Source organism: Anoplopoma fimbria, chromosome 9 (assembly GCF_027596085.1).
Source record: "Anoplopoma fimbria isolate UVic2021 breed Golden Eagle Sablefish chromosome 9, Afim_UVic_2022, whole genome shotgun sequence".
NCBI classification, from domain to species: domain Eukaryota; kingdom Metazoa; phylum Chordata; class Actinopteri; order Perciformes; family Anoplopomatidae; genus Anoplopoma; species Anoplopoma fimbria.
Genome location: NC_072457.1, coordinates 15,483,232 through 15,496,799, shown reverse-complemented (window position 1 = coordinate 15,496,799; position 13,568 = coordinate 15,483,232). Strand labels below are relative to the sequence as shown.

The window sequence follows — 13,568 nt, the reverse complement described above, 5'->3', positions numbered from 1 at the left end:
TGCAACGTTGATGTGAGACTGAATGAACGGACATTGCTTACACTGGGTCAGGAAAAAAAAAAAGGTGCTCTGATATATTTTTGGGAACACAGATGGATGAATTCCATTTGGCTACCTCAGTCATGTTAGAGTTAACCCTAAAAACACCTCTAATGTTATTAGTAATGTTAGAGTTAACCCTAAAAACACCTCTAATGTTATTAGTAATGTTAGAGTTAACCCTAAAAAATGTTAGAGTTACCTCTAATGTTATTAGTAATGTTAGCGTTAACCCTAAAAACATCTCTAATGTTATTAGTAATGTTAGAGTTAACCCTAAAAACACCTGTTATTAGTAGAGTTAACCCTAAAACACCTCTAATGTTATTAGTAATGTTAGAGTTAACCCTAAAAACACCTTTAATGTTATTAGTAACACTTATCAGCAGCTCTCTTATGCACATCAACCGTTTAAAGCTTCACAAAGGTAGTGCTCATCTCAGTCATCAATCAAGATAATGACAAGCTCTGTAAAACAATCATACATATTCAAATAGCACGACACCTTCTGCCTCAAACAATTAACAGATGAGGTTCATTCATACACCGTTGTATTGTGGACAGGCGCGGACAGTAACATTACTGAATATTGTTGGCAAATAAATAATAAAATATATATCTGGGCTCAGACATCACCAAACACCATGGCTGCTGCCTCAGACCTGCAGAGTGTGCTGGAATTTCTTTCACAAATAAAGAGAGTATCCTCACACGAAAGCATAAATTCATAGTGCATTCTGAGAACGTGCTCTTGACAAGCCCAGTGTCCGTGGTCATTTGTCCCCGTCTCCTCTCTCAGGTCCCCCGCTGAAGGACCGGAGGAAGTTGTAGATCCTTGTGCTGTACGGGACAAAGTCTTTCCTGTAGACGATGACGGTTTTGGAGTGAGCCGTTAGGTGGACGACCTGATTTGGATCTTCTGGCTCTTGAAACTCTTCTTCTTTTTTGACTGAGTTCAAAGGGCAAAGTAAAGAGTGAGCAGTTAGAACTGAAATATGACATCATGTCTATGTAAACTGGGCTGAGTGAATACAGTATAACAACTGTGTAACCATGTGTAAATTAATGGGAGTATTTGATACTGAGAGGTGTTCAAATATGTTATTTATTGTAGTAAACATTCTCAGCTTGACTAAACAATAAATACAAATCAAAATATAGATAAATAAAGTAAGAAATAAACGTATTGAAGTACTTTAAAATATTTATCTGCAAAGCAACTATTGCTGTCAGACAAATGTGCAGTAGAAAGTATATATTTAAAAATAAAATGGAAATACTCAAGTAGGGTACAAGTACCCAAACATCTTATTAAAGTCCATCCATGAATAAATGATATTCATACTACACTAACCACACCGTTACTATAAATGGTGATATGGTTCATGTGGATGTACTGAAACAGAGAGAATAGAGCAAAGCTCCACAGTAACAACAGATAGTGAAGTCAGTATTAGTGTCAAATTCATAGTCCCAAGTAGATGTCTCATTAAAGTCTCATATATGAGTTATGAGGGATTTTAAAGGTAAAAACTAATTGAATGAAACATAACTAAGTTACAGCAGCATTACAATGAGTAGGAAAGGTTAAACGCAGAGGTCAACTTTCATGAAGCTTTTAATTTGAAGTCCGCACGTACCGTAATGTCTACTGTGAACGCGCACCGTGATGTCTACTATAAACACGCTCGTACCGTAATGTCTACTATAAACACGCTCGTACCGTAATGTCTACTATAAACACGCTCGTACCGTAATGTCTACTGTGAACGCGCACCGTGAACCCGTCTGAAGGTCTAACGACCTCAGTGCATGCGTCACTCATAGAGGACTGGCCTCTTAAAGCATGTAGCAACACACAGAGCACACATGTCCCTCACCTGGCGGCTCCTCGTGTCGACGTGAGAACCGGACCAGCGCGTAGGACCCGACCATGGTCCAGATCCCGACGGCGTAGACCGCAGACACCCTGGTGTTCCACTTCAGCAGGTCTCTGAACGGCATGCCGGCTGCTGTCTCTGTGGTCTCTGTAGTCTCTGTGGTCTCTGTAGTCTCTGGTGTCTCTGTGGCGGTTCAGGCTCTACCTTCTGCTCCACCAGGGCGCCGCCATGACAGTCGACCCGGAAGTACAACTGGAAATGAAAACTTCCGGTCACGTTTTGTTTTTTTATCAAGAAATGTTGATGTGCGTCACATGTAAACGCGAATAATTTGACTTCATACTTTAGTATGAAGTCAAATTATTCGCGTAATGTCTCTGCTGTAAAACATAAATAGTTTATTTCGGGTTATTTAAGCACATTTCTGTTTGCTTAAGTCTGCTAACACTATCACATGCTGAAGGCTGATTGAGCCTTTGACCCGCTGATGAAATAATTGTTATATTTATACATTTGCCATGTCATGGGACACATTCCTGGAAAAAAATGCTGTATAACATTTTTTCTCCATTGTATAGCCCTACACACAGAAAACTATGAACACAATTCACACAGAATAGCACATTAGTACCATGAATCCAGACTGCTCAGTTCAATTCCCTTGTTTTCACTCCGATAGAAATTCTAAATCAAGCAGGACTGAAATCTTAAGGATCAATACTTTGAAGGCACAGTTTCTGAATACCAGCTGTGAGTGAGCATTTCGATATTTTTATTTTATTAATGTTGCACTTGACAGACCTGTCTTATAATATAGGTCCTGTATCTTTACAATATGGGACCTTTAAAGAGTCACATTTTTCAGAGCATAAATATAGCATCAACTCTCATCTTTGTTAAGGTATAGGGGAGTAATGTCTACCTGAACAGAGAATGAAGCCTCTCTCCCTCTGTGTGCGTTGTTATCACAGTTTCTCCTCACTTAGTTCACATAGCTGGCCGGCTGTGTGTCTTTTAGTGCATGTTAGTGCATGTGAGTATTCATGTTAGTGCATGTGAGAATTCATGTTAGTGCACATAAGTGCATGTGAGTGTTTATGTTAGAGCCTGTTATTGCATGCGAGTGTGCCTTTTAATGCGTATAAGTGTATGTGAGCGTTTTCGTAGTGCATGTTAGTGCATGTGAGCATTCATGTTAGTGCATGTGAGCATTCATGTTAGTGCATATTAGTACATGTGAGCGTTCATGTTGGTGCATGTTAGTGCATGTCAGCGTTCATGTTAGCGCATGTTACTGCGTTAATCCATCCATCTTCCTCTGCTTATCCGGGACTGGGTCGCGGGGGCAGCAAGCTAAGGAGGCTCCTCCAGACGTCTTTCTCTCCAGCAACACATTCCAGCTCCTCCTGGTAACCCTGAGGCGTTCCCAGGCCAGACGAGATATGTAATCTCTCCAGCGTGTTCTGGGTCTACCCCGGGGCCTCTTACCAGTTGGACGTGCCTGGAAAACCTCTAAAGGGAGGCGTCCAGGGTGATCCTGATCAGATGTTGAACCACCTCAGCTATGCGAAGGAGCAGCGGCTCTACTCCGAGCTCCTCGCCCCATCTCTAAGGCTGAGCTCCTCGCCCCATCTCTAAGGCTGAGCTCCTCGCCCCATCTCTAAGGCTGAGCTCCTCGCCCCATCTCTAAGGCTGAGCTCCTCACCCCATCTCTAAGGCTGAGCTCCTCACCCTCTCTCTAAGGCTGAGCTCCTCGCCCTCTCTCTAAGGCTGAGCTCCTCGCCCTCTCTCTAAGGCTGAGCTCCTCACCCTCTCTCTAAGGCTGAGCTCCTCACCCCATCTCTAAGGCTGAGCTCCTCACCCCATCTCTAAGGCTGAGCTCCTCACCCCATCTCTAAGGCTGAGCTCCTCACCCCATCTCTAAGGCTGAGCTCCTCACCCCATCTCTAAGGCTGAGCTCCTCACCCCATCTCTAAGGCTGAGCTCCTCACCCCATCTCTAAGGCTGAACCCCATCTCTAAGGCTGAGCTCCTCACCCTCTCTCTAAGGCTGAGCTCCTCACCCCATCTCTAAGGCTGAGCTCCTCACCCCTCTCTAAGGCTGAGCTCCTCACCCTCTCTCTAAGGCTGAGCTCCTCACCCTCTCTCTAAGGCTGAGCTCCTCACCCTCTCTCTAAGGCTGAGCTCCTCACCCTCTCTCTAAGGCTGAGCTCCTCACCCTCTCTCTAAGGCTGAGCTCCTCACCCTCTCTCTAAGGCTGAGCTCCTCACCCCTCTCTAAGGCTGAGCTCCTCACCCTCTCTCTAAGGCTGAGCTCCTCACCCCATCTCTAAGGCTGAGCTCCTCACCCCTCTCTAAGGCTGAGCTCCTCACCCCATCTCTAAGGCTGAGCTCCTCACCCCATCTCTAAGGCTGAGCTCCTCACCCTCTCTCTAAGGCTGAGCTCCTCACCCTCTCTCTAAGGCTGAGCTCCTCACCCTCTCTCTAAGGCTGAGCTCCTCACCCTCTCTCTAAGGCTGAGCTCCTCACCCTCTCTCTAAGGCTGAGCTCCTCACCCTCTCTCTAAGGCTGAGCTCCTCACCCTCTCTCTAAGGCTGAGCTCCTCACCCTCTCTCTAAGGCTGAGCTCCTCACCCTCTCTCTAAGGCTGAGCTCCTCACCCTCTCTCTAAGGCTGAGCTCCTCACCCTCTCTCTAAGGCTGAGCTCCTCACCCTCTCTCTAAGGCTGAGCTCCTCACCCTCTCTCTAAGGCTGAGCTCCTCACCCTCTCTCTAAGGCTGAGCTCCTCACCCTCTCTCTAAGGCTGAGCTCCTCACCCTCTCTCTAAGGCTGAGCTCCTCACCCTCTCTCTAAGGCTGAGCTCCTCACCCTCTCTCTAAGGCTGAGCTCCTCACCCTCTCTCTAAGGCTGAGCTCCTCACCCCATCTCTAAGGCTGAGCTCCTCACCCTATCTCTAAGGCTGAGCTCCTCACCCCATCTCTAAGGCTGAGCTCCTCACCCTCTCTCTAAGGCTGAGCCCAGCCACCCTACGAAGGAAGCTCATTACGGCCGCTTGTATCCGCGATCTCATTCTTTCGGTCACTATCCAAAGCTCATGACCATAGGTGAGGGTTGGAACGTAGATGGACTGGTAAATTGAGAGCTTTGCCTTACGGCTCAGCTCCTTCTTCTTATTAATAAATACCTGTTGGAGTCTCGATGAAGTTTGAAGAAAAACACTGGAAACAGACAGAGTTCGATGCAATAGAGTTTATTCTTTAAGCAAAGAATAAAACCCGAGTTTCAAACATTTAGTTATATTCAAATATTTAGATAATCGATAGTGATAGTCTATTATGATTAAATCAAACTTTCACAAGAGAGACAGACATACAGGCAGACAGTGAGAGACAGACAGACAGACAGACAGACAGACAGACAGTGAGAGAGACAGACAGACAGACGTTATAACAATTCCTCCGCCTGAATATCTCCAAGTCATTTGTGTATGTGTGTGCGTGTGTCATTGTCTCTGTGTGTGTCAAACTGCACTAATTAGCTCACATCAATCACCTGCCAGCATCACAGGTTACCATAGCAATATGATTTCAAAGAGACTCACAGGTACATAGGCTTTAAATGGAGTTTAAGCTGAGGCGCACCTCTCAAACTACTACTGAAATCTCCCAAACCGTAGTTCCTACTTCCCTAAATACCAGACCATGAGAGGCAGGACGATTTGATGAAAAAGAATATGTAAAAATTGTGTCTGTAGTGTAAAAAATGGCTTTTGTGGCAATCTAGAAACGGGGTACTGTTCTCTGTGCAAGATGTTTTTGGTGTCTGAATTAACATGGGTCTCTATGGAGTAGAAAGCTGGACTTTCTCTCACTTTCAGGCTGCTGTGACCAAATGTATAAGTCTGTTGGATTCCACAGTGTTATGGGTGGAACTAGGAAGTTTATCTACATTTTGACCCAAAAAATGATGCCTGAAGAGTGAAAATTGGGGGAATTCTGGCAACTTTAAAATATTTTTTTAGATGAGAGGGTAGAAAAAAGAAGAAGAAGAGACGAGGGAAGAAACAAGTAGAGGAGAGGGTAGAAAAAGAAGACGAAGAAGAGACGAGGGAAGAAACAAGTAGAGGAGAGGGTAGAAAAAAGAAGAAGAAGAAGAGACGAGGGAAGAAACAAGTAGAGGAGAGGGTAGAAAAAAGAAGAAGAAGAGAGGAGGGAGCCAATGGGGCCAAACTCAGGGGTCATATTTTGACTTTCTTGATGCCTATCTGTCGAACATTAGACGCCTTGTGAAGGATTATGTGCTGCTCTTTGTTTGAGGCTCTACGTTTTGCAGGAATGAGATGTAAAATGTCTGAAATATGCAAAATAGTATCTGTGAAATATGGAAAATGTACCAGGGAATGTCCCCAAAACATTTAGTTAAAATATCAAAAAATACATCCAGAAAATATTTGAAGAAATGTCAAGACAAAAAAATATCAGTAGAGTAGAGAAAAATATTACAAAATAATGCCAGTTTAATATACAAAACATATCAGGGAAAGTACTTGGAGACTATTTGGTAAAATATCTGAAAAGATATTTGGAAAATATCCAAAATATTATCAGTATGACAAAATACACAAAATAAAGCCTGTATAATATACAGCAAATACTTAGGAAAGAAATTGGAAAGTATTGTTAAAAATCTGAAAAATGTTAGGAGATGTACAAAATAATATCAGATTAGTATCAAAAATATATATACAAAATAATGCCAGTATAATATAGAAAAAATACTTGGGGAATAAATTGGAAAACATTGGTTAAATATCTGAAAAATGTCTGGAAGATATTATCAGTCAGATATCTGGAAAACATCTGAAAATGAAATATGTCTTAAAGACTTTTGTGATGTATCGGTGGTGGTACACACACACACACACACACACACACACACACACACACACACACACACACACAGTGTAACTAGCTTAGCTTCGTTAGCTAAAGAACCAGAGCCACAGGGAGGATGTAACTAAAAACAGACCACGCACACGGATTCTCTGCCTCCATTAATGTTCAGCTAACTAATGCTAACTCATAACTGGTTATGAACAAAGACTGTTTGCTGACATGATGTTTATATATTGTGTATCTTCTCAACTCTGCTCCTCAGGACAAATAATAGTGGAAGTCAATGGATGCTCTGTTAGCATCACCATCATTCACAACACGTGTTTCTGCATTTAGAGTCTCTTCGTGTCCCTTTGTAGACGTTTCATGACTCTGTGTAGTTGTGTTGCCTCTCTTTGTGCTCATCTTGTGTTAGTTTTTGTCTCCTTGTCTGGCTTTGAGTCTCTTGGTCGTCGTTTTGTGTCACTGTGGTTGTTTTGTTTCTCCTTGTGTTTGCTTTGCATCTCTTTGTGGTCATTGTGGTTGTTTTGAGTCTTTTTGTGTCTCTTAGTTGTCCTTGTGTGAGTCTTTGTAGCTGTTTTGTCTCTTTGTGGTCATTGTGGTTGTTTTGAGTCTTTTTTGTCTTTAGTTGTCTTTAAGTCTTTTTGTTTTGTGTTCTTATTGATCTCTTTTTGTTTCTTTAAGTCTTTTTGTTTTTTTGAGTCTCTTTTGTTTTTCTCTTTGTTCTCTTTGTTGTTTCCTTTGTTTTTTTGCGTCCCTGAGGGTGTTTGAGCTTCTTTGTCATTGTTCTGAGTTTTTTTGTCTCTCTTTGTAGTCACCCCCTTGAGACAAAACAGCAGAGACCATGTGACTTGATAGTTTTAGTGAAAGCAGCTCCGTTGGCCTCCTGGTGATGTTATGAACCCAGACACCACAGCGTTGGTTTTCTACTTCACTCTGACCACTGGAGGAAAACTTTGGAATGAAGTGAATTAAAACTTTAAACATTCACCTTATGCGTTGCTGCCCTAGTTTACAAAACACCAAGGGCTACTCCATTTGCAAAAGTAAGCCTGTTCCATCTACAAAGAAGCCTATGAAGTGGGTCATTTCCATCGTATATATAATGTAATTTTACTTTGCTATTATTACTATTCCTTCCTTCGGCTGCATCCTTAGACCCAGGTGTAAGGACCAGCCCTCTATTAATAGCGTTCTGTTCGCCCAGTTCTCGACCAGCCATTGCTAAGGAGATTTAGTCTTCCTGCATCCTCGTTCAGGCTCATATAGAAAGCTGATTTCCATTTAAAGAGTGCAGCAAAAGACAAATGACTGTTAAATACATGTAATTCCCAAATAACTTTCAGAGATCATTTAAATTAATTAAGTAGGAATAGCAATAGAGCATCTTTGACCAGTTAGACTGTTTGGTTGAAAATGACAGTTGTATAATCAGGCCAGGACTCTTCAGGCGTGCACCAATACCACATTACTAGCAAACAGCAGCTGAGGTCAAAACATTGCTGAACAAACCATCCATCCACTGTGAGATTATAGTTCATGGTTCAGCACACAATTGCCTGTCATTCTTTTCCCACTGAATTTAAAAGGAAAATAAATCTCTCTTACACAATACAGCGGTGAGGTGTGAAATATGTAGAAAATCTATTCTTTCATTGTTTTTCAGACCCAGTGTTGTCAAACTACAAAGAGACAGGCACTACACTGCAGGGACTCAATCCGTAAGTGTTTTTGCATTTGCTGACTGCCATTTAGTGAACCTTCCACCCATCCCCTGTCTGACTGCACTGGGGCAAAGACTGACAGATTTGCATGGCAAACTTTATGCAGAAAAAGGAAACTCAAGTTCCAAACGTTAGGGAGAGAAAGCAAAGACGGCACAAGGAATATTGCTGAGAAAGCCATTTTAAAAAAAGAGCAAAAAGAGAGGAGCCGGACATGAAAGTCTCTCTGCACTAAACAGGGGAACTAATGCTTGAAAGTGAACGACAACATGCAGCAAGGCTGACACTAAAAGCTCTGCAAGGCACTGAATATTTTAACTAAATCTGAGTTAGTACCTCTGTTTGACGTGTTATAGCTTCAGATGCTGAGTGTGCAAATGTACAGCACAATGGTTGCACACCTTACTAAACAATGAACACAAGGACTAGGACAAAAGAAAATGTGTGTGTTTTCTGCACGGGGATAACCTCAATGCAGTTTGCTTTCAGCGACAGCATTTTTAATCTGTGAGCGAATAACATGCAAGGTGTGTAATTCTGTTCAAATGACTACCTTCTGAGGGTGACCACTGCAGCGCCCACACGCCACCATTACATAACTCTGCGCTGATTACAGGCAATATTACAGAGAGTTGACTGTGAATACCGGAAAAGACACTTACCGCCATCACCAGCTCAAAGGGATACTTGTACACCTGCACAGGTGACTGGTACTTCTGCACCATGGTGGAGATTGCAGTTACACCAACAACCTGAACAGGAATAAGAATAAATCAAATCAGAAAAGAAAGAACCAGTTATGATCACAGGCAAATTGGGGGGGGGAGCGGGGGGAGAGCAGAGAGCAGGGATGTAAGGCCGCATTTCATTCACTCTTGCCATCATAACAATAACTGTGTGCTGCTGAGTACCAAAATCACAGCATTACGGCGGCACCTGGCCCTAAAAGACGAGACTGTGTTTTGGACGACTGCTTGAATGATGCCAGGTGCTTTTATGTGTATGTGTGTATGTGTGTATGTATGTGTGTGTGTGTGTGTGTGTGTGTGTGTGTGTGTGTGTGTGTGTGTGTGTGTGCAAGCAGCACAATAAACTAGAAATCCGTGTATAGTTATGGGCTGCAGAAGGGAGCTCTCCTGAGCCGTGACCGAGGATGTCACCGATCAATGGATGCAGCATGCCCCGCTCATTTATCAAACAGAGACTACGCCACTGCAATGGCTTCTCACTGCAAACTACTGGGAATAGCCTATAACTAAGCCTAGTCCATCTACAGTCTCTGCAGAATTTGGGGTGACAGCTACACACAACAACACTCTACCTAATGATAAAAAAAAAAAAAAAAAAAAGACAGGTGGTGCTCATTCTTTAAAAATGTAAACAGCACATTCCACATGCTGGAGCAGAGGATAGAGAACAGGATGACACACAAAGTAAAAACATATGTAGAAAAATGTATCTTTATATTCACTTGAACATTAGTAGTTGACAGACGTGCATATGTGCATACTGTAAGTTTTAATGGCAACTAAACAGAATGTGGTGTAAAGTAAAACGATTCTGCTTACTCCAGGCAATTTTTTAAAGAAGTGCAAAGTGTGGCTTTAACTTCACGTTCCGCATTTGTTGAGCATGCTGAAACACGTCTGTAACTCCTGCAATGCAGTGATGGGGACATGGCAGCAAGTAAGGAGGAGGAGGAGGGGGGTAGCTGAAGTCCCAGCACTCCTTCACAGAGGGATCAGGGGAGGCAGACTAATAATGACCGGGTCTAGGACCCACAGAATACAAACCACAGTATTCCTCTATGGCTAACGATGGCTACTGCTGTACATAATTACCGTCATGCTTCAGGGTCTGTCAGCAACTTCAGAAGACACGACAGAACAAGACAATTACTTTAATAAACAGGCACGTGTTGATCAGGAGGTTTCAGGTGACATGAATGCACTGTAAAGTCTGTGCTCAAGCTCCATATGAAAACAGATTACACTAGACAACAGCTTACTTATTGTTATTAAAACCACCTTGGTCGTGGATCACAACATGTGCCACGCCGGCTTGTTGTTAAGGTTAGCTTACACAATAACAGAGCTGACTAACAGAGGCTAGCCCGCAAAGCTAGCGCTAACTTACCGCTGTTATCAATACCATAAGTGGTGCTTACCGTTGATTTAAACAAGTAAACAAATCTGGGCTGGTTTAGTCTGGTTAGTCGTTGCTTCTCCTGAAAGGTTTATCGGCTCCAGCTCTTTCCATCCCCCTCCTCGGCTCTCCTCTCCGCCGGGCTCCTGGGTGTGAAGCTGCTCCAGAAGCTAACAGTTAGCTTTATTGTGCTAGCTGGCCATGTAGCAGGAGCAGCTAGAGAGCAGCCTGACCGTGAGACGAGTCCTCCTCACAGGCTGACGATGACCGGCAGAGCAGGACAAACTCGACCTCCTACACGGCGGTCCGGTGTTGAACCACTGCTGAATGGATGAAGTGTCTCCGGTGTCCCTCTCTCGGCGCTCTCCTCCTCTCGCTGTCATGCCGGTCATGTGACGCCGTGGCTCCGCCCCCTTTTTTCAACTCGGGTTTTTTCCACCTCTCAGTGCTGCTTTCATAAAAACCCCACTGCCTGACCACAGTGAATCACAAGCACCAGAGGAAAAATATTATGTGAGCAAAGTATAGTCACCGCCTTATTGTTTTATATCAGAGCATTTGCTATGAATGGCTTTTATGTGATGTCGTCGTTTTATTGTTTCATTTTCATTTGGTCTTGGTATTTTATCTTATATTTGTTTACTATATTTTACCAATATCACTTGATTTTATTTATTTCATTATTTTCATTATTTTCATTATTTTCATTATTTTGTTTGTTTATTTGATTGTCACTTGTTATTTCATTTTGTTTCTTTGTTTAGTTTTATCCTAACGATTGTTCTTAATGTTTCTTCTATTGCACTGTTTTGCTGGCTTGTCTGTCGACCACTTTGTAAACCTTGTTTTTAAAAGGTGCTATATAAATAAAGTTATTATTATTATTATTATTATTATTATTATTACAGTCATCATAAAAAGATGGGCACAGTTTATCTGTAGTTTTATTTTGCATCACATCAGCATGTCATACTTCAAGAACATACTGTATGTTTCCATTGCAGTGTTGTTTGTGTCTGTTAAACCACCGATGAATGCAAAGTATAATGGCATCAGTAGCGAAATGATGTTGCTATTAAGAATATATGAGATTGTGGATGGACAGAAGGTGGGGGAGTCTTGAGATCGACCTGCTTAGTTAAAGGGCCACTCCAGCTATTTAGATTTGCAAAATAAAATAAATTAAAGCCTAAAGTGTGGGAGAAGCTTCAAACATAATTGCTTAATTTCCCATGTTGCAACCAATGGCATTTTAAACCTTCACTGCCTTATAAATGTCCTCGTCTTACAATACCCACAACTTCAGTTTGTGTCTCAGTCTTTCTGTTGCTGTCTAACAATGCCAAAAAACGATGTATAAATGTGTAAAATCAGTGTAAATTGAGATAATTAATAGCAATCACAATAATTAAAAGCAATGGGTGACACCAACACTCTCTTTCTTTTAACCCCTCTCGTTATTTTAGCGGTTCAGAATCATAGACTGTGGAGTGTCTTTGGTTCATCTATCCTCAAAAGTGTGTGAACTTGGCAAGATGCCAAACCCTCAAATACCATGTGTAAATGGAGACAGTGAGCTATTCTTGGCCACAGGTAATGAATGGTGCTGTTGAACTGTGAGTTTTTGTATCGCTTACACGTAAAACAAGCTTTTTTTAGGTGCTGATTTAATATATTTATACACCTGTAGTCCAAGACCTCTGCTGTTGAAGCAGGTGTTATTTGTGACAGGTCCCCCTGCAAGTATCTCATGGTGTGATAATAACTGTCACAAAATAACACCCAAAAGTTAAATAAGTGGAAAAACACAAACCCATCTAAGTGGTTTTTCCATTAAGAATCAAATACTCAAGTATTTAGATTAGCATGAACAAATGTGTTTTACTCTATGTTTCATATACACGTGTTTCACAAATATGTGTAGACTTTGCTGTGGCCTATAAAATTCTGTTTATATCCCAGAGTTAAGTACATTCAGATCCTAATTATATAAGAGGTTTAGTGATGGCGGTGGATGATAGCATTAACTGGCAGGCTAGTTGAGTCTGCACACTGAGGTCTGCCACCAAATCAGATGTTAAAGAAAGACGGCAGTTGCATTAAAATGTTGCATAAAAATGTTATTGTATGGTCTGGCTGGGAAAATGTATTTATGGAGGATGTGATCTCTTGAGGATAACATTCCCATGAAAAGAGGATTTGCCAGCAAATATCAGATTTGGCTCAGATTGAATCAAGGTCATTGCAAAGAGTCATCATGTTATGTGCTGTTCAGTTTTTCTGCCAGGGTGAATTTCACCATTAGTAAGCAAAAACAGATCAAATACATCATCAAGGCAAATACTATGCTCCTGTGACAGCCCACGTTCATGTACAGCGTGGTCTTCATTCCTCGCATCTTCGTTCTCCTTCCTTGTGTTCCTCTTTCCTTCATCACCTGCTCTCTCAAAGTCCAATAAAAGCAAAAAAAAATCCTTATGTATCATCAAGTGAAGGATGTGTGACCTATTTCTGCCCTCTATCCTTCTGGAAGTCCTCAGTGTGTGTTCGAAATAGCCATGACCTATGGAGAGGGTTTCAAAAGACGTCTAATAACAATTACAGATAGAGTCATAAAAGTAATTTAGAAAACAAAAACAGTATGAGGATGCTTGTATACTATGTCTAATTAGCTGTGGAGAATTTGATTAGGAGCATGTATTCTTAATGAAACATAACAGTAACAGCTGTGGGAAATGGATTGCCTAAGTACATACCAGGATATGCACTGCTCTCTGCTGGGCAATGGCTGCAGTTACAACACATTGCAATTCAGGAGGCATAAATGCTAACAGGCTTTATTTCCATAAACTAAGGTTTTAGCAACAACATGCTCTTTATATATAGTT

At 42.0% G+C, this 13,568-nt stretch overlaps 1 protein-coding gene across 3 annotated transcripts; it reads right to left on the bottom strand.

Moving 5' to 3' along the window:
• Positions 1–263: 263 nt before the first annotated feature.
• LOC129096490 (small integral membrane protein 26-like) lies at positions 264–11,054 on the bottom strand. Of its 3 annotated transcripts, XR_008531431.1 has the most exons (5): positions 10,703–11,054; positions 9,198–9,287; positions 1,920–2,171; positions 356–988; positions 264–325 (listed from the first exon to the last, which is right to left on the bottom strand). XR_008531431.1 is itself a non-coding variant. In XM_054605290.1 (4 exons), exons 3-4 carry the CDS (start codon positions 2,041–2,043, stop codon positions 813–815), a joined length of 300 nt encoding a protein of 99 aa, XP_054461265.1. In that variant the 5' UTR covers positions 2,044–2,171; positions 9,198–9,287; positions 10,703–11,054; the 3' UTR covers positions 346–812. The 3 variants fall into 3 exon arrangements, 2 of the variants coding, with proteins under 2 accessions (XP_054461265.1, XP_054461266.1); XM_054605290.1 differs by lacking the exon at positions 264–325 and having other exon boundaries at positions 346–988; XM_054605291.1 differs by lacking the exons at positions 264–325; positions 9,198–9,287 and having other exon boundaries at positions 346–988.
• Between the last annotated feature and the right edge of the window lie 2,514 nt (positions 11,055–13,568).